The sequence below is a fragment of the Equus przewalskii genome, chromosome 8, assembly GCF_037783145.1.
Source record: "Equus przewalskii isolate Varuska chromosome 8, EquPr2, whole genome shotgun sequence".
NCBI lineage: Eukaryota > Metazoa > Chordata > Mammalia > Perissodactyla > Equidae > Equus > Equus przewalskii.
In genome coordinates this window covers 55,185,777-55,208,083 of record NC_091838.1, presented here as the reverse complement: position 1 = coordinate 55,208,083, position 22,307 = coordinate 55,185,777, and the positions used below count along the sequence as shown (strand labels likewise).

The 22,307-nt window shown below is 34.9% G+C and overlaps 1 protein-coding gene across 1 annotated transcript in view; it reads left to right on the top strand.

Moving 5' to 3' along the window:
* Positions 1-22,307, top strand: part of NUDCD1 (NudC domain containing 1) — a 76,782-nt gene that overhangs the window by 21,113 nt on the left and 33,362 nt on the right. Inside the window, exons 3-7 of the mRNA XM_070630829.1 lie at positions 2,129-2,314; positions 5,889-6,069; positions 9,552-9,734; positions 13,423-13,627; positions 18,549-18,693. Coding sequence (XP_070486930.1) covers positions 2,129-2,314; positions 5,889-6,069; positions 9,552-9,734; positions 13,423-13,627; positions 18,549-18,693 — 900 coding nt within the window. The remainder of the gene's footprint in view (positions 1-2,128; positions 2,315-5,888; positions 6,070-9,551; positions 9,735-13,422; positions 13,628-18,548; positions 18,694-22,307) is intronic.

Here is a 22,307-nt window from a genome sequence, read left to right as displayed (position 1 = left end):
AGACCAGCAAAGTGGAGTACTTAACCACTACACCAGGGGGCCACCCCTCTGGCTTATTTTTTTTAAACCCAGTTTTCTTGTTCATATTCTTTTCCATTTAAATATTTTGGATAATCATGTATTTCTTGTTGAGTTTTTAAGGGCTCTTTATGTGTTATAGATAGTAGTTCTGTGTTACATTTTTGGCAAGTATTTTTCTCCGTCTCATACATGTTTTTATTTTGCATAGGAAGGCTTTCTCCACTCTGAAATTGTTAAAACATTATTAATCTTTTAACAAAGTCATTTTGCTTTTTCTTTAAAACATTTAGATTATTAATCTATCTAGAATATGGAATATTTTTGTTTGTAGTGTGAGGAAAATCCAAAAGATCTCTAGTGTCCCAGTGCTATTTATTAACTACTTCATTTGTTTCTCACTGATTGGAAATACCACATCATGTTCTAAATGCCTACATAGATGTCAGCTTGCAGTAAAATTTCTCTTAATTGACCTCCATTTAACTGACTGACGGGATTAACTGACGTTCTCTTTTCCCTCTGATAACATGCTGACTGAAGATGCAGTAAGCTTAATGTTTATTGCCAGTAGGCTGCACGATACTATGCTGATACAATTCTGTTTCTGCTAATTGAGTTTTGCATCACTAAAACTCAGATTTGGTCATTCTAAAAACTTTATGCCAGCTGTGCTTGTCATTGTATTTTCATTATTTAATTCAATATTATGTAAATCAGTAAAATATGAGTACAAAAAGAAGAAAAAGTGCCCTTTCAAAGAAAAGTAAATTGGATGCTTTAGAAAGAGACATTGAGTCACTAAAATCTGTGGCTATTAAGGACATTATATATAGTTTACTTAAATTTTATCAATGTATGCATAGATCTAAACAATTCTAGGAATGGAAAATGAAATACCTGAATGAAGGATTATTTTTGGCCTGTCGGAAAATCTTTTAACTTTAACAACAACAACAACAACAACAACAAATTACTGGATTGAATACATTTTGGTGTATGAGAAGTTTATTCCCTGAATTGTAGGCCTTTCAGTATATTTTCTTGTAAAGCATTTTAATGATGCAGTCCATCTTACAGCTTTTATAAGGATATAGATACAATAAAAATATGCTCACAAAAACCTAAGTTTTTAATAGTCTAAATGTAGTTTTTTCATACCACAGGGTGATGTCTGTGTAAGTGTTTAGAACATGATGTGGTATTTCCAATTAGTTAGAAACACTGATCATTAAGTCTGAGCTTAAGAGACGAATGAAGACTAAATTACTTCATTGGATTAGTTATCTGTTGCTGTCTAGCAGTTTACTTCAAAACTTTGTGTCTTGAGGGACCAGGCCAGTGGTATAGTGATTAAGTTCACAGGCTCCACTTCAGTGGCCCAGGGTTCACCACTTCAGATCCTGGGCACAGACCTAGCACTGCTCATCAAGCCACGCTGAGATAGAAGATTGATGTCCCAGATAGAAGAACTAGAAGGACATACAACTAGGATATACAACTGTGTACTGGGGCTTTGGGGAGAAAAAACAAAAAGAAAAAAAGAGAAAGATTGGCAATGAATGTTAGCTCAGGGCCAATCTTCCTCACCAAAAAGCATACTGAAAAAAACCCTAACAATTTAGTGTCTTGAAACAATAAACATTTGTTATCTCACACAGTTTCTGTGGATTAGAAATCAGAGCGGCTTAGCTGGGAGTTCTGTCTCAGGATTTCTTGTGAGGTTGTAGTCAAGATGTCACCAGGACTGCAGTGATCTGAAGGCTTGGCTAGGGCCAAAGGATACACTCCCGAAATGATTCACTCGCAGGGTGCTGGTTATTGTCAGGAGCCCTCAGTTCCTCCCTCAATGGGGCTGCCATGTTCAGTCTGAGGGAGAGCAAGATGGAAGATGTAAACTCTTTTGTGATCTAGTTTGAGAAGTCACATATCGTCGCTTCTGCCTATATTATTAGTTAGAAGTGAGTCAGTGGTACAGCTCTTACTCAAAGGGAAGGAATTTAGGTGCTTTGTTTTGAAGAAGAGAGTAACCACTACGCTGCAGATACTTATACATGTGTGTATGGATCAGTGAGAGGGAGGGTTTCATTTATGTTTGGCTTCTTTTTAGGACACTGCCTTAGGAAAACCACGAGAGGTGTTTCGACTTCCTACAGATTTGACAGCATACGACAATCGCCTTTGTGCATCTATCCATTTCACATCTTCTACCTGGGTTACCTTGTCAGATGGAACTGGAAGATTATACCTCATTGGTACAGGTGAACGTGGAAATAGTGCTTCTGAAAAATGGGAGGTGAGCTTTTTTTTTTAGACTTATGCAAAGTCTGGAAAATATATATAAATTAGACCTGAATGATTTTGAAATAGCACTTTTTAGGTATAGTTTACTTGTGACCTCTTGGTTTTTAGAATATATAATGTTTTGGATATCTTTTTAATTAAACTATAAAATCTATACGTTTTACAAAACAGGTATGTTAACCATTCCTGTTTTGATTTAAGGTCAGGGTAGTTGTCAAGAATTGAATTCATTTTTCAGCAAATGTTTATTGAGTGCTTTATATGTGAAAAGCAGTACACCAAGCATTGACATTGCCTTCTTCTTGAAGAAGAGTTGGCCGGAAAATCACATTGGGATGTCTTTTCTCCTCTACTCATGTTGTATTTGTTGGTATGTTTATGGGCCTAGCACACTTCTCCTGCACTGCTCTGCTAGCTGTCTGCTGTGTTTAGCTTGGTCAAATAGCGAGTTTATCAGAGTATTCCCTACTTAGAAAAATAGCCTCGAACATAAATATAGTAATGTGCCAATCTCTTAAGATGCCATTTTTACTTCAGTTTTCTTAAAACCATGTAATCCCTTAAACCTGAGGGGCAGGTTAGGATTTTAAGTAGTAATAAATAGGAAATTAATTTCTCTAGAGTTACAGTTTTTGAAAGTGGAAAAAGATGACACTGAGTTACACTAATAAGTATATTGTGATATTGCTACTGTCTAAATCTCAGCAAGTAGGTGGCCTTTAATTCTGGATAGATAAAGAGTTATGAACTTAATATATTTATATCTTATAAAATATTTTTATTGGACTAATAGATACCTACACAGACCAGGTTTTAGTTATTTGAGAAAAATCAAGAAGGCCTTAGAACCAAATGGTTTTACCTTTCTTACTGACTTATATTAAATGGAATACTACCAAATTGTAGTGTGTTCAAAGAACTAAAAAAAACCTCAACAAATGACCAGTAGCCTGTCTACAGGGGGCCTTTGCAGTCACAGTTTCAAATACTCATTGGACATTGTGACATTTTCTGCTGTGGCCTCCAGTAATAACTTTTTATTCTTTTTTTTTACTGAGGCAAGGTGGTGTATAGCACAGCTACCTGAACCAGCTGGAAGGAGTTTAGAGAATGATGGGTAGGAGAGAGATGAATGAGAATTTATCTATTATCAAGCTGTGGGAATTCTGTTGGTTTTAAGCAGGAAGAGATACACTGATCCAGCTCACTTCAGCTTAAAAATATTACCACATATTCTGCGAGGAGGAAATTCATATGGATTTATAATTTATTTTGTTTCTGCTGTGTATATCCCCTTAGCACATATTAGGACTTCAATAAGATTTTTTAAATCAGAAATGTAGATCTATTTCATGTCCTCTTGAGTGTACACTGCCGTACTGAAATAAGCACCCCCTGAGATGTTTTCAGTTAATAATAGTTTTGACTGGGGATTGGGGAGGTGGGGAGTGGGAAAGAGATGGGACTTGAGCATTAACTGAGCTGGGAGGGATACTGTGGAATACTGGTCACTTTAAGAGAAACAACTTAGGAGAATTTTAGGACTTTGGAGGAATTGATGTAATAGAGAGGAATCTAAAGGTGGGAGTAGTGGTGGCGTGGTAGGGCATAAGGGGGCCAAGCAAGAATGGTGATGAGTGACATGTAGAAGAGAAATAAAAGGAGACAGGAAAACTGACTACTTTCCAGATGTTTTGCTTCTAATTTGCTGGGGATGCTATATATCAATAATATCACAGTTGAGTTGTTGGGCTTGTTCAGAAGATGGAAAATTCAGGCTAACCATTTATAAAAGTCCAGACATCCACTCCTCTGGTCTCATTCCAGTCCCTTTGAGTCACATGAGAGAGAGAGAAGAGGAGGAAACAATAAACTAGCTACTTGCAACCTGGCAAAACTTACCATTTTTCCTTCCTCCCTTTTGTCTCCCCCATCCCCCAGACAAAAGCAAAACTCAACCAACCAACTAAAAATCTGACTTTTTATCATCCCTGTTTTGAATATTTGAAAGTTTTTTTAATCTGCTTATGGAAAACTTCACACGGGTTTCCAAGGGTCTGCTGTTTGAATAATTTTGGTGGAGGTGCTCAAACACGTAGGGACATTGATGATGTTAAAGCACACTGTTCTTTCCAGCAGGAGCAGATTGTGATGGGATTCCAGATACAGGTTTAAAAAAACAAAGGACCTTACTTTTATTTTTCAGTTGGGGGTTTTTCAACCATTTATTTTTCCTTTTGTTCAAAACTCTTGTTTAGAAATCAGTCTTAAAATGTCGCTACAGTATTTACTGTTATATAATAGTATTTTAGATTATGTGTTTGTGGTATAAAAAAGAATTTAATAAGATTTTGTGTCTTTGGATGCTGCTTAGATTTGCTTTTAAAAAGCAGCTTCAGTGTTGTGTGTGTGTGTGTGTGCGTGTATGTTTTGTGTGTGTGTGTGAGAGGAAGATTGGCCCTGAGCTAACATCTGTTGCCGATCTTCCTCTTTTTGCTTGAGGAAGATTGTCACTGAGCTAGCATCTGTGCCAGTCTTCCTCTATTTTGTCTGTGAGATGCTGCCACAGTGTGGCTTGATGAGCAGTGCCAGGTCCATGCCCAAGATCTGAACCCACGAACCGCAGGCCGCCAAAACGGAGTACGCGAACTTAACCAATACACCAACAGGCCAGCCCCAACTTCAGTGTTATATTTCAAATAGAGTTTGTTGAGTTATATCTTTTGAATGTAAATGGCCTCTTGTGTTTTTGAGAAATAAGAAAGTTTTAGTGATGTGTTCTCCAATTCCTTTGACTCTCACCTTTGTAAACTCCCAGAAAAACCAAACAAAAACAATAGGAAAAACATACACACATACGCTCACATGCACACACCCAAGGTATCCAGCAACTGAGAGGAAGAAAGCAGAAATCAATCATATATGAGACAGAGGAAGAGATGAAGGAATGAACATTGGCCTGCTCATGTCCTCTGTGTAGAGCACTGTTTTCACTTGATTCTTTTCTAGGAGATTAATTTTAGTTCTCTTTCTCCTTTAGATACTATTTGGATGCCTTTTGTTTTCTTTGTTTTTAAGCCGAATATTGACCACTTTTCTCTGTTAAATAGATACTTTTTAAAAAGTTCTCTCTGGGTCCCGCCTGGTGGCTCAGTGGTTAAGTTCACATGTTCCGCTTCAGCAGCCTGGGGTTCGCCGGTTCAGATCCCAGGTGTGGACCTACACACTACTTGTCATGCCATGCTGAGGCAGGCGTCCTACATATAAAGCAGAGGAAGATGGGCACAGATGTTAGCTCAGGGCCAGTCTTCCTCAGCAAAAAGAGGGAGATTGGTGGAGGATGTTAGCTCAGGACTAATCTTCCTCAAAAAAAACCCAGTTCTTTCTTCAAGGAATGTTATTTGAACTTGCAACCTTTATTTAAAGGCTTTTTTCATTTTTGTATACCTTGTAATAAATAGTATCCAAATTAATTGTTGAATTATCAGATCTGTGTATTCCCTTTGTGCTATTTGTGTTCGTGTAATATATACATTTTTGTGTATGTGTAATTTTTTTTTTTGTAGATTATGTTTAATGAAGAAGTTGGGAATCCTTTTATCATAATTCACAGTATCTCATTGCTGAAAGCTGAAGAACATTCAATAGCTACCCTGCTTCTTCGAATAGAGAAAGAGGAATTGGATATGAAAGGAAGTGGTTTCTATGTTTCTTTGGAGTGGGTCACTCTCAGTAAGAAAAATAAAGGTAAAATATAACAAAATTATGAATCTGTAGTGATTGCCATCGTTTAGTAGATTTTGAATTGCAAAGCTGTTCCCGTAAATGCTGTTTGCTTTGTCTTGGGATTGTGTTATGATTCTACTGCCTGCCACCCAGTGAAATGAATATCTATAGATAGTTTCTCTTCAGGTATGGGTTGCAGAAAAAATAATAATATGTTTCCATAATCAATTATGGGTTTTTGTATAAAGGGAGACGTTATTGCATAATTTTTGAAGAATTTGTATGTTTTCAATATATACAAGAATATATCCATATATTCGTGTGTGTGTGTGTGTGTGTATATACACACACATATGAGAACTTATATATATAATACTAAATGTAAATTAATTATAAATTACAGTGTAATTGAAGTATAGATACCTAGATGGAAGTGAATACCCTTATTTCCTTGAGTTATAACTGTGATTTCTTTTAAATCTACTTGAACTTTATCATTTGTTTCTACTCTCAGGAAAACTTAGTTTTTCTCACCCAGAGTGCTTCCATGTGTAGGAAAGTCCTGACACTTGGTTTGTTTGAAACTGTCTGTCAGACTTCTAACTTGGACATTAAAAATTACTTTTTCATTTATTAATTAGGATTCCTTAATGGTGTGGACTTGCTCTTTCCCAGTGCTTAATTCTTACTGACTCAGCAAGTGGTTTTTTTCTGTAGTTGAGAACTAAGGGAACTTGTTCCCATGATGCCTCTGTTCTTTTTCTCGTTTTTTATTGAAGTACTCATTTAACTTATCAGTCTGAAATTACACTGCTACAAAAAGATTTCTTTACCACAGCTGCTAGTTTACAATCTGATAAGACCTATTAGCATTTGTTTCCTAAGAGGGCTTCCCCTTTATTTTAAAATGAACATATATATATGTATATGTGTGTGTTTATGTACCTGTATATATGCATGTGTGTATATATATTGTGTGTATGTGTGTGTATATATATATGTATATATATCAAGGTAGTTTATAAATAAGGTGAATATATTTCTTAGAGTTGTTCTTTGACGTATTTAATGTAATTTGTTTGTTCTTCTTCCCAGTGTTGTGGTTTCATTTCTGGAGGAATACAGCAACTTAAAACTTTAGATTAAGTGTTGGAAAACATTTTCTGTAAAGGTCTAGATGGTAATCCTATGATCTATGTCACAGCTGCCCATCTATACCATTGTGTTGCAAAACAGCCATAGACAATACATAAATTAATAAGTATAGCTTTATTCCAGTAATTAGTTATGGACATTGACATTTGAATTTTATTTGATATTTACATGTATTTAAATATTATTATGTTGATCTTTTTTAACCATTTAAAAATATAAAATTTGTTCTTAGCTTACAGGCCATGCAAAAATATTCATAAATACAGCCTCGCCTCACAGGCTGTAGTTTGTCAATCCCTGCTTTAAATACTAGAAACTTCAATTTTTTTATTAAGGTACATAATGCAACAACTTACAGGAGAAATCATCATGCACGTTCCTTCTTCTCTTCTCCAAGACACTTGGTTCTGTGACAGATTTAGCTCAGTCCACAGTAACTCTCATCAGATTGCCTCAGAACACAGTGACGCTCTGCTCTAGCTCCATCACCTCCATTCCCTTCATCTTTGTTTCCTTACCTCTGCTGGACAGATATATTTAGCATCGCCTTTCCTTTTCTCTCCCAAAGTTGTAATGATAGGAACATTAATTCCCTCTATGGTTCATTGTATCTTTCATTTTTTCTTCTTAACGTCTCATTTCTTTTTTTCTATTACTAATATAATTGTTACCTTTTTTCTCTCTCTCTTTTTTTTTGTGAGGAAGATTGGCTGTGAGCTAACATCTGTTGCCAATCTCCCTTTTTTTGCTTGAGGAAGATTGTCGCTGAGCTAATATCTGTGCCAGTCTTCCTCTATTTTTCATGTGGGATGCCACCATAGCATGGCTTGACGAGCAGTGCTAGGTCTGCGCCTGGTATCCGAACCAGTGAACCCTGGGCCACCAAAGCAGAGTGCACAAACTTAACCACTGTGCCACTGGGCCAACCCCTTTTCTTTCTCTTTTTTAATGAACATAGCAAAGCACTGTTTTTCTAAACTATGTTGAGTGGAACATTTGATAAATTATGTTTTGTGGTCAAGTAAGTTTGAAAAGGTGGGCATATATCATCTCCATTACATATTAAGCATGTTAAAACTTCTGAAATTTTTGAGTAAAAAAGAAAATTTAATCCAGCATTTCCTAATTTATTTACCCATGAAATTCACTTAAAACCCACCTGTTATGTTCTGTCACATATATGCTGGGAAAAGCCACCCTATAAAAATGTATAGTGTCTAAGTTTCGGTCTCTAGAGGCAGGTCAGACTCTTTGCCTTGCATGTACCTGTGGAGGAAGTATGGGAGTTTTTAGTTCATTCATGAAATTATAAGTCTATTCTTAAATATGTATGAATTGTGTCAATGTAGGTGAAGATTTAGAGAAAAAACAATGACATGTTTTAGAAGAAACTGTATTATTATCTATAACTTATATGACACTGAGTTATGATTTTGACTACTCAGTGTGAAGCTTACAAGTACAATCCACTTTAATAGAGTAACAGCATGAGTAAAGGTATGTACTCAACTGAAATGTTTGAGTACTATTTAAAGCAAAAAATAACCTATTTTCATGGAATAAATTCAGTTAATTTACCAGAAACTTTCAGGATATGGTTGTTTCTTGACAGCAATTTTATGTCTTAAATATAAGTATCATTATTTGTTTGCTTACAGTAAGTTTGTAGATCGATCTCTGAATGTGTAAAAATCATTTCTACCATAAACATATTTAATTTTAAGAAAACCTCCTTATGAGTAGCTAGAATGGGCAGAAAAATAGTCCATACCACACTTTTCCCTTGTCCTTGATTTGTGGCTCTTTTCAGAAGATGCCTATCATATATCTGCTGGGAAAATAGACAGGCTATAGTCAAGGAAAAGGTAGATCCCTCAGAAGTTGGTATTTCAGGTAACTCAGTCACTTTCAAAGTCTGGAACACTGCTGTCCAGTGGAAATTTCTGCAAGGTGGACATGTTTTATATGTGTGCTATTCAGTACAATAGCAGCTAGCCATCGTGGCTATTCAGCATTTGAAATGTGGCTAGTGTGACTGAGGAATTGAATTTGAAATTCTATTTACTTTTAATTGAATAGCCACTGTGACCTGTAGCTACCACAGCGGAAAGCACCATCTAGAGCAAATTTCATGAGACCTAGTGTTTTAAAATACTAGGGATTTATTTGCAGAAAATTAGATTGTAAATTTTTTTATCCTTACAAAAACTCTTGATATTGTGCCTTTTAATAGTACATTTAAAATATTTAACTTTAATTAAAATTAATATACAAGTATTTTCAGAGTATTTTTATAATATAGTGGTGTTTTGATGATATTTGTTCTAAAATACTCTATTTTCTTACAGATAGTAAAAAATATGAAATTATTAAGCGTGATATTCTCCGTGGAAAGTCAGCGCCACATTATGCCGCTATTGAGCCCGATGGGAATGGTCTAATGATTGTCTCCTACAAGTCCTTCGCATTTGTTCAGGCTGGGCAAGATCTTGAAGAAAATAAGGATGAAAACATGTCAGAGAAAATCAAAGGTAATTTTATTTTTAATCCTCATATAGCTCGTGTGTGTTTATGTACATACATTTTTATGTCTGGTTTCTCTTCCTGGTTAGGTTATGGGTTCTACCAGAGCAAGATAGGGGCTTAGTTTTTCTTTATTCTCCTTTATATTTCCTAGAATAGTCTGTTCTGAAATATATTACCTAAATAGTGTGAACTTGTTTAATTAAATAATTTTGTAATTATCGGAAATGTTTTTAAAAAATCTATATATTAGCTTACCTGATTAGATGTTTAATAAATACTTATTGAATGAATAAGTAATATCTATTTGTTGTTGGCATTTGAGAAGCTAGCATATTAGTATTAAGATATTAATCTTTTAAAATAAACTAAATTCTGTTCATTATAGGTATATACTAATGTACACATTCTTATCTTTCATACTAAACTAAAAGAAAGTTCCTTGAAGGCAGAATCACTGACTAGTTTTCCCAGTGTCGAATGAGTGAAGGAAGATAATGTTTTAGAATGAAAAGAGTAACGAGGTCTTGCAGAGGAAATTTATATTTATATACAAAGAATACATACTCTTTTAAAGTTGTTCCAGAGAACATCCCTCTATAATCATTACTGTTCATATTTCTGATGTTTATAGCCAAAGAATAGTGTATTTTACTTAAGAGAGATTTTCACAATATTTAAAAATTATACATACTACTGTTTGAGTATATCTTTTCGTTACTTAAATGACATAATTATATAAAATAAAAATGTTTCACTATTTTTATGTATTAATAGCTTCCTAAACAATGAATTATTTGAAAAGTATTTGAAAATACTGATGTAATAAATACTTGAAAAATATTTTCCCAGGTTTATCAATATATATATCTCTCTATCTATATATTTATGTATAAGAGTTGTGCTTGGTGAGCTTTTGTTTAGCCTTTTAACAACTTGGTCCCCTCATACGTGATGTATTTTTTGTTAGATTATCTCTAAGATTCTTTTCCAAATAAATTCTACTATTCTGTCTTAATTATAATGTCAAACTATCCTAGAGCTTAGCCAGAACAGCTATTCATATCTCTAGACCACCTGTCTTTTAGAACTCTTTTGGTGAGCAGTTGTGCAGGAATGAAAGAACGCCTTAATCTTTGGAACCGTTCCTCCTAGTAGCTAGAATCATGTAGTTCCAAGACAGCTTGCAGCCTAGGTGGGACACAGCATGCATTTAAATCACTAACTACCAAGACCAGGTATTGTTTTTCTTGTTGACATCATAAGATTTTGAATTCCTCCTGAATTCATTATTATGTCTGTTCTTCCCTTTTAATGTAAACCTTAAACCCTCTTCATTTTTCTGTTTTCCTTCCAATAAACAGCCCTTCCTTAACTTCTTGTACCCACTTTCTATTGGGAAATTTATTCTATATTCATTTTGTCATAGGATTTTCATAACGATAAAGGAAAAATGTAATTTTTAAAAATTATGGGTAGTTAATTATAGCTTGCTTTCTTTTAGACATTCTTCTGAGTATATATACTAGTTTCTTTTTTGGTAAACCTCAAGAAGACTGATATTTTCTCTTGCGCATTTGGTATTATCGTAATTATATAAATAGAAGTACTTTCTTTGAAAGACCTAAAACATGATCTCTAAAGACATAGAAAGGCACTCAGAGAAACTGACAATTGAAAAAATTATTTAGGTGTTTGTTAGCTTTTAGTGGAGAGAGGATTAAAAAATTCTGGCTTTCCCTTTAGTCTACTCCCATTGCCTTTAATTTATACGAAAAGCACGTGTGATTTTTGCACAGTCCTCCCATTCCCATATCTGGCAGAAGTTATCCATTGAGTGATTATTATGTATAAACCTCCTTGATAACTTTTGTGATAGACAGAAAGATGAATAAAATAAATTACTTGCCTTAAGGAGCTTATAGTTATCGATCTTTTAAGCTGTAATTCAAACTTTTTCAGTGAGTTTGTATTAAAAGTATTTCTAAAGGCAAAAAAGAGGATCTGAGAGGCTACTTAGAGGAATATGATACAAGTTAGAAATTACCCCAAAGTAACAATTCTATCCTGAAAATTCATTCCATATTTTATATTTATTTCTATAATGTCATGTTTGTTAAAGTAAATTTTTTTAACGTCAAGTAAAAGTGAGCCCTTCAAGAAGATGCACTATATTTATGCTGTATCCTTGGGCATATCTAGTACCCTTCCCCCAGCCCTGGTAGTCTAGTGGTTAAGATTCCATGCTCTCATCACCGTGGCCCAGGTTTGTTTCCCAGTCAGAGAACCACACTACCTGTCTATCGGTTGTCATACCGTGGCAGCTGTGATGCTGAAATCTATGTCACCAGCATTTCAAATAGCAGCAGGGTCACCCATGGTGAGGAGGTTTCAGCAGAGCTTCCAGGCTAAGACAGACTGGGAAGTAGGACCTAGACACCTACTTCTGAAAAAAAAGTTGGCCATGAAAACCCTATGAATAGCAGTGGAGCATTGTCTGATATAGTGCTAGAAGGTGAGAGGATGATGCAAAAAGACCAGACAGGGTTCCGCTCCGCTGTACACAGGGTGACTAGGAGTCGAAATTGACTCGATGGCACTAAAAACAAAGTATCCCCAAAGTTTTTACAGAAAATGGCACAAAAATAAAAGAAAATAACCCACATTTAGTGAGAGTTTATAATATATTTAAGAACAGGATTGATAATAAATGTTTTATATGTATTAACTTATTTAAATGTCAACAGTCCTGTGAGGTATGTAATACTGTGTTATCTTATTTTATAGATTGGGAAAATGAGGTTCGGAGATAAAGTTACATACTAAAATTAGTAAATGGTTGAGCCAGGATTCAGACCCCAGGACTAGTCAACTCTGGCGCACTAGTTCCTAACCACTGTTACATTCCTTAGTGAGTGAATAGATTAAGGGTTATGGATGTCGTTAAGCAAATATTTATTCTTTTTGCATTATAAACCCTATTTTCTTATTTTCACGATTATAGTACGATGGGTCTAAAGGTATTTCTTTAATAGCTGGCTTTTTAGGAGACAGGCCAAGGAGACAGAGGAGGAGTGAAGGGAGGATTCTTTTATTAGTAATTTAGATAAAATATGCTGATCTCTTGAATTTCCTGTGATATTACTTTCATGCAATAAAGATGTGGGTAGAATAATCAGTACCTTGTAAGGAAAATATCTCTTTTATTTTTGTGTGGATGTATATCCCACCAAATGATAGTGGTCTCCTGTATCGTGAGAGTTATGTTGTTAGGGCAAGTCAAGGCAATGGTGAAAGTTTCAGACAGTGGTTTGGTATTCTTTTGAACTAGGAATCCACTGTGTGTGTGTGTGTGTGTAAGGGGAACAAGGAGGAGGAGGAAGAGAGGGGACCTGGAGGCAAGGAGAAAAGGAATGGGGATAAAGGATTGCTATCATTAGTATTTTATGAGTGCTTTTCTCCTGGAGTATTAGGTAAGCCTGGAAGAGGAAAAGGTCGAGTGCAATTGCTGTAGCTCTTTGAGTGAAAATCCCCAAAGAGATCTCTGTGTGTTTGTTTATAATTACTTTTTTGTGAGATCACTAGAAAATATGCTAAGATTCTTTTAGATATGTGTCCTTTTGTATGTTCTAGTCTCTAATTTTGTGTGTTCTCTTCTCTAACTTTTTATTATATGTTGCATTCTTTTCCTAATAGAACCTCTCTATTACTGGCAGCAGACTGAAGATGATTTGACAGTAACAATACGGCTTCCAGAAGACAGTACTAAGGAGGACATTCAAGTACAGTTTTTGCCTCATCACATCAGCATTGTGCTGAAGGGTCAGAGGTTTCTAGAAGGAAATCTTTATTCATCTGTTGATCCAGAAAGCAGTACATGGATAATTAAAGAGAATAATAGGTATTTTTATAGTTTTATTTATATTTAAAATTTTATTTTTTATTATTTTACTTTTTTCTTTTCTTTTTATCCTTTCCATAGGGGTTACATCAAAGGTGAATACTATAATAGGTCTGTCTGTATTGCTGATTATTTTTCTTAAGATATATTAAAAATGGAATTACTGTGTCAAAGAGCATAATTGTAGTTAAGATTAAAGATACTAGTATAGTTATTGCTTGCATTATATGGTAGTGTTTTCATTACCAACTCTGGATACATTAATAATAACAGTACCGATAATAATAATTAATAGGTGAAATAGTTATTTAATTTGTACTTTTTAAGTTTTTTAATAGAAATAATTTACTTTCTATTAACTTTAACTTGTCGACTAGGTAATTCATTCCCATTATTTAAATGTTAAGATATATAAAAGGGTATACAGTGAGAAGTCCCCCTACAACCCAGACCCTCCAGTCACCCATCCCCTCACTCCCCACAACCTGTTACTGGTTTCCTTTCAGAGGTATTTTGTGCATATTCAAGCAGCGTATTTTTTTTTAACACAAAAGTTTTCAACACATACTATACACAGTTATACAGCTTGCTTTTGTTGACTTTCAACAATAAATCTTAGAGAGTTTACCATAAAGAATACATCATGATGTTTTTTATCCTTCTTTATGACTTCACAGTATCAACTACACAATCCCTTAAAAAATTGGTCCTCTATTGTTGGATGTTTAGATTGTTTCCAATCTTTTGCTATAGTGATAACTTTACTCTGTGTGTGTGTGTGTGTGTGTGTGTGTGTATATGTATGTATATCATTTCACATGTGCAAGAATATATATGGAGGATAAATACCTACAAGTGGAATCGTTACTATTTCTTTGAAAATTGTAGAGAATAAATATTTTTCTTATATAAATTATTTACATTTCCTTTGTGAATTGTATGTTCAGGACACAAAAAAACATAAAAGAAATACTTGATAAATTTGACTTCATCAAAACAAAATTCTGTACATCAAAATTGAAAATTTCTTCTCTTTTAAAGACATCGTTAAGAAAACAAAGAGGCAAGCCACAGACTGGCAAAAAATATTCCCAGTACTTATATCAAACAAAGGACTTACGTTCTCAATGTACAAGGAAACCCTACTACAAATTCATAATTAAAAGGCAACCTAATTTTAAAAGTCGTCAAATGGTTTGAGTAGACACGTTACAATAGAAGATCTATGAATGGCTGGTAAGCATATGAAAAAATAATCATCGTTAGTCATTAGGGAAATGTAAATTAAAGACAGTTGCGACACCCATACATGGCTAAAACTAGAAAGATTGACAGTATCAAACGTTGGTGGGGATGTGGAGCACCAGCAACTTGTTCATTGCTGGTAGGAGTGAAAAATGATACGGTCACTTTGGCAAACTGTTCAGCAGTTTATCACGTCAAACATTTACCTACTTTGTAACCCAGAAATTCTGTTCTAGATATTTACCCAAGAGAAATGAAAACACGTGTTAATAAATAAAACAAAGCCCCCTCCCCAAATTTGTAAAAGTATATTCGTAGCAACTTTATTCATAAAAGCTAAAAACTAGAAACAATTCAAATGTTCATGGAAAGGTGAATGGATAAACACGTGTGTGTTCATAGAATGGGTTACTGCTCTGCAATAAAAAACAATGAACTACTGATAAGCACAACAATATGAATGAGTCTCAGAAGCATTATGTGGGGTGAAAGAAGCCAGAGATAGAAACGTATACACTGTGTGATTCCACATATGTGCATTTCTAGAACTGGCAAAGCTAATCTATGGTGATACAAATCAGAACAGTGGTTATGTCTAGGGTATAGGGGGATTGACTGGAAAAGGGCAAAGGGAACTTTCTGGATTGTTCATGTCTTCATTGGGTTGCATAGCTGTATGCATTTGTCAAACTGAATTCTTCACTTAAAATCTGTGAATTTTGTGTGTAAATTACGCCTCAGTAAAAGGAATATGTAAAAAAAAAAAAAGGTAAACAAAGATTGAGTGTCTTTTAAAACTATAATCCTCTGCCCCCACTGCCATGCCTCCTGCAAATCTCTTGTCCCAGATACTTCACTCCCCAATCCTTTGGGTTAATAAAACTACTCTTTCCTAATAGATCAAGTCTTAGTAATTGTTGAATTCCATGATGGGTTAATGAATGAAATTAGGCACTTAATTTTAAAAATGGCAAAATTGGGTCAGAATTGGGTTGAGATTAGATATTTTTGCTCTAAATATGATTCTCAACTGGTAGTATATGACACAGGTGAGTCTTTGATATGAGTCTAAATCCTGGACGTCTAAGAAATAGATATTTAGTTTAAAAAATTTTTTAAGCTTTCAAAGCAGATATCCTGAATCATTTTATTAATGGAGAAATTTGGTGACTTGGTTACATTTTTTAATGTATTATTTTAAAAACTTAATTATTTAAAAAGTTCTTTAAAAAATATGTTCTGTCTCCACACGCTCTGTTTAAACGTATCTTATATGTGTGTGAGGGATTTGACGGCATTTATAAATTGGCAAACCAACTGAAATATATTGTTAATATAAGTCATCAAGCAGTAACCCAGCAAAGATCTAGGACAATATCTGGACCTCATGCAAGTAGTTTCAGTATTTAATACATGAGCATAGGCCAGCATTGTTTTTCCATTAAATTTGAGGTGCTTGATTACTATTTTATATTACAAAAGATAATTACAGTGATGTGTAGGTGGTGTCATTGGTTTAAAAGCACATAATTTTCTGTACTTGATTAAATTATTCTTATCTCTCATTTTCAAATAGTTAATGTTCCATCTCACTTTGGAAGGATTTATTAACTAGTCTGTGGTTTATTTTGTATGGGGTTATATGTTCCTTTTTGTTTAGATGTTAGGGTATGATACTAGTTTTAAAATGTAGAAATGCAGTCGTGTTAAAAGGGTTGCATTGACTAGGTGTGCAAATTTAATGATGGTTCAGAAGTTGTTTATTACTGCAGTTATATGAACTCTTTTTTTTTTCTTTTGAGGATATTAGCCTTGGGCTAACATCCACTGCCAGTCCTCCTCTTTTTGCTGAGGAATATTGGCTCTGAGCTAACATCCGTGCCCATCTTCCTGTACTTTATATATGGGACACTGGCCAAAGCATCGCTTGATAAGTGGTGCATAGGTCCGCACCCGGGATCTGAGCCGGTGAACCCCAGGCAGCCAGTGTGGAGCACGCAAACTTAACTGCTAGGCCACTGAGCCGGCCCTATTTGAACTCTTTTTAACTTCTTTAGGAGCAGCTAAGAACAGTATTTCTATGTTCTGGTCACTTGGTGAAAGTTCTTTAATAGTTATTTATATATATTTTTTCAGAGAGGCAGAATAGTGTAGTAGTGAAGAACATGGACTTGGAGCCACACTGTTTTACTAACTTGTGACCTTGGCAAGTTACTTAACCTATCAGTGCTTTATTTTTCCTTACTTATAAAATGGAAATGAAAATAATACTTAGTTTATTTGGTTGCAGTGAACAAAAAAATGAGTGAAAACATGTAAAGTGCTTAAGTAGCACCTGGCATATGGTAAGCATTAGTAAGTGTAAGTTGCTGTCATGATTATTATCATTATCATTATCTTCATCATCATCATCCTTCTCAAGATTAGCTTTCTCCTTAGAAAATATAGCTAAATCTAGACATTATTGATTGTGGTGGTAGTTTTTAATGCTAATGATAGGAACTCATTACAGAGAAAAGATATTATTTTCATAGTCTCTTAAGTAGTTCGTGAAAATTTTTAAGTGCTATAGTTAATTCATGAGGTGGTGATAATAATGGCCTTGAAAAAGAAGAGCTGATAAGTTTGTTTGATTTGATAATTATGATAATAGTTATTATTGTGTTCTTGTCATTGTTCGCTTCAGTTGTGTTCCTGGGCATGGGTTTGTATGGCACACGTGTACCAAAATGGCACATGGAAAAGGTTGCTTTGCTGTGGAACAGCTACCACCACCCCACTTTTCTCTGTATTATGGCAATGGCTGCTCCCAAAGCCATTCTCTTCCTGTTCAAGAGGCATATGGACAACTCCCTGTCCTCCTTTGTCCACAGTCTGCCCTCACTCAGCTCTCTCTCCCTTTCCTGCTGCATCAGACCTGAATCTCAAGACTCCTTGATAAGCCCTTTTTGGTGTATTTAGGATTTGAGTTTAATGGGTTAAATGTACAGAATTACTAGATTTTAAGTTGATAGAGACCTCATTAACAGCTTTTTTCCTGTATTACCAAAGTTAATTTTTTTCTAATTCCTACTTTCCTTTTCACTTCTTTAAAATCTGTATTTTAAATTTTGACATTTGTATTGATTTAACCTGCCTAATCTTTAGATTAATAATCATATGTTATGGCTACTAGTTTGTGAAAATAAAGTTAATTGTTGGCTCCACACACAAAAAGGCACCTTTAGTTATAGGCTCTTTCCAGTTAACTTTATTTGCCCACCCCCATGCCAACCACTACCCTCACCACCACCACTCTCCCCCAATGAAATATCTCAGAGGTCCGTGCTGCTTGCATTTCCATTAAACTAAAGTTGGGTAAGACATGCACACCTGGACTACAACAGTACTTTCTGGGTGGTCTTACTCTTTCCAGTCACCCCTCTCATCAAGCCATTTGATATACCATTTCTAGTGGTGCTTTCTTGTTTTTTATGAAATCTAAATTATTTACCCTTGGATTATAGATTTTCCATCATATGCAAAACTAAAATGAACATAATTTTTGGTAAAACATCTTCTGAACACCAGAGGGGTAATTTCTATGGAAGACTCCTCTTTGGTATTTGTTATATAATTTGGTATTTGTTAATTGTTATGTATAACATAACATTACTTTTCTCATTTAAACTTCTAGCTTGGAGATTTCCTTGATTAAGAAGAATGAAGGACTGACATGGCCAGAACTAGTAGTCGGTGATAAACAAGGGGAACTTCTAAGAGACTCAGTGCAATGTGCTGCAATAGCGGAACGTTTAATGCATTTGACCTCTGAAGAACTGGTAAGCAATCGCTATAGTAGGGTAACTTCCCAAGGATCTGGAAGTATGTTATGTGAGGATTATACCGTGTTTTTCAAACATTATTGTGCTTTTCCTAATGTAAAAGACACAGATTAAGTACCACTTACTGGTGTTTGAATACGGCTTAAACTTCTAATATTCATTCCTTACACTATGTGAATACATATATATGTGTGGGCATGTTGTATAGGGTTTTGAGTGTGTGTGTGTGTGTGTATCTCTCTCTCTCTCTATGTATATGTATATATTCTTCTTTAGAAGTATCCCGTGACCAATGCTGGCAGAGACATTAATTATGATTTTACTGTTTACTTTGCTAATAATCTTATCATCATTAAAATTTTTTTAGGTGATCCGTAGAATATCGCAAGGGGTATATATATATCTCTCTCTCTCTCTCACATAGTACAGTTATTTTAGATTGACAAAATAATTCATTGTAATGATTACAATAATAATATACTACTCACTCAACTATGAGATTTTTTGAATATATTCCCACTCTGATAACTTTTAAGATAATGTTAAGAATTTGAACAAATATAGCAGTATACCAGAATTTCAATTATATGTTCAGTGACCAAAAATTATATCAGCACATGTGAAATGTCTGACTTATTGCCATCTGGAAATATAGTGATAAGGAAGACTGTAAGAAAAAGTATGTAAACTATAGGGTTAGTTGCATCTGGAGTAGAAAGGAAAGATTAGAATGTTGAAAGTAAATGTCTCTATCAAAAGAAAACATGACTAAAATGGAGAAACCAAGTTTCATGTTTGTCGGCAATAATTGAAAATTTCAGGAATCATTGGAATTCATATGAAGAGTACCAAACTTTCATTTCTTAGTCCTTTTGTTACAATAAGCCATGCAGACTGCGTTGCCCTATGTTCATTCATTCAGCAAGTATTTATTGTGATAGGGCTCTGGGAATATAATAGTGATGGTAGTGGGGGCTTGCTTTGAGATTGTAGATAATTGCTGCCAATTGCCTCTTAATCTTGATGATTTCAAGTGAATATTTCTATATATGAGTGAGTTAGTTATGCCTTAACACCAGTATCTTTGTTACATTTTGAAAAAAACAAACATACAATCTTGTCATCTGCAACTGAGGCATTTTGTGTTTCTCAAATCTTTATACTTTTTCTTGCCTTGCTTCATTGGTTAGATCCTCTAATCTACTGTAAAACAGAAATGGTGAATAGTGAAAGCAGACATCCTTGCCTTATTCATCATCTTTGGAAAAATAATTGAATATTTCACTGTTAAGTATGATAGATTCTTTTTATCTCATTGAGGCAATTTCCTTCTGTTCTCCTAGGATGCTGAGAGTTTTTGTCATGAAAGGCTGCAGAATTTTGTCAAATGCATTTTCTTCTTTTGTGGGATAAACCCCACTTGGTCATGATATATTATCCTTTTTATATATTACTGGTTTTGGTTTACTAATATTATTGAGGAGTTTTGCATCTGTGTTGGTGAGGAGTGTTCGTCTGTAGTTTGTTTTGTATTGTTTTGTCTTTTTATTGTCTTTATCCTGCTTTGGTATCTGGGTAATGCTGACTTCATAAAATGAGTAGGGAAGTATTTCCTTCTTGTTCTATTTCTGGAAGAGATTGTATAGAATTGGCGTTGCTTCTTCTTTAAATTGATAGAATTTGCCAGTGAAATTATCTGGACTGGAGTTTCCTTTTTTGGAAGGTTTTTAACCATGAATATAATTTCTTAATAGATATAGGATTATTTGGGGCATCTATTTCCCTTGATCTTCCTCTCTTTTTTTTTTGTCTCGGTTTCCAGTTTCTTTCATTTCTTTTACTACAGTTATTATTTTCTCCCTTTTGCTTACTTTGGATTTATTTTGCTGTTTTTTGAAGGCAAAAGCTCAGATGATTAATTTAATGCTGTACACTTCTAAACACAACTTTAGCTACATCCCCCAAATTTTCAGCCTATCTTAATCCAGTTAGGGATTGATTTGATTTGATCCTGGATTTCAGTTTTTTACGTGGCTAATATTTATTCCTTTTTTGTTCTTACTCTTAGGGCAGAACTTTTCATTAATCCAAGCTGAAAGTCTGGGATGTTTACCAGGGCTTCTCCTCCTGTGTGGGCCCTGATCTCTTAATTTTTGTCTCCCGGTGCTTTCATAATATGAAAACTCAGCTTTTTAGCCCTTTATCTGCTTCTTTCCACTTAGCTTTTTCAACTCAGCTTGGAAATCAGTAAATGGCTTTAGGAAAGCAGCGTAGAGTCTTGGGTTCTCGTCCTCTGCTATTCTCTTTTCCCTGTAATCTTGTCCTGTTGAGTACTGGCTGCTTTGATAGTCCTCAACTTTTAGTTTTTGCCCTCCTATCTCTAACATACGGGTAATTGAAAGGGGAAGGGAGGGAGGAATGAGGAAGGGACCTCCGGTTCTACTGGACATATACGGTCATGTGCCACGTAATGACATATTGGTCAGTGAAGGTCCACATGTTATGACAGTGGTCCTGAAAGATTAGTACTGTCTAGCCTAGGTGTGTAGTAGGCTATACCATCTAGGTTTGTGTAAGTACACTCTGTGATGTTGACACAACAACGGAATCACGTAACGATGCGTTTCTTAGTACATATCCCTGTCATTAAGTGATATATGACTGTATCTTCTTGAGTCACTAACAAAATGGCCCCAGCTAATTGCTGGAATTGCCTATTTAGCCAGCCAAAGCAACCAGAATTGTTTCCATTGGTATTTAGACTGGAGCAGACAACCACAACTAGGTGGCTCCATATTCCAGCTAGGACATGAACAGATTTGTCGATACAGATCCTCTACAACTGCTAGCCGTTTACTTTCACAAACCGTCTCAGGTCATTTCATTAAGTTCTCAATAACGTGACTGCGTTTTGGCAAACTAGGTGGATGGACATTTTGTCACTTGTTGTGGAATTGTATTTCTGTTGTTTATGTTTGTATGTATATTTTATTGCTAAAGTATTGTGATCCCTTTACTCTATGAGGGATATAAGACCAGACAGTGATTCTTGCATTTAAGCGATGGAACATATTAAAATTATTTTAATGATCCCATTTATCTCCACTTTTAGCTTATTATTAGCTATACCTCTCTGTTATTGTTTGAGTGGGTATTTGCATTTGTGTGTGCTTAGTGGTTGTTTTAGAGTTTACAGTATACATCTTTAACTTATCACCATTTGTCTTCAAACGATACTCTATCACTTCACTTATAATGTAAGAATTTTACAATATATTTTTATTCCTCCATCCTGTATATTACTCTTTTCATATATTTATTTCTATGTGTTATAAACTTAATAATACATTATTTTAGCTTAAGTCAGTCAGTTGTCTTTTAAAGGGATTAAAAATATGAGAAAAAAGGAGCCGGCTTGGTGGTGCAGAGGTTAAGTTCTCATGTTTCACTTTGGCGGCCTGGGCTTCACCGGTTCGGATCCCTGGTGCGGACATGGCACCACTTGGCAAGCCATGTGGTGGTAGGCGTCCCACATAGAAAGTGGAGGAAGATGGGCACAGATGTTAGCTCAGGGCCAGTCTTCCTCGGAAAAAAGAGGAGGATTGGTAGCA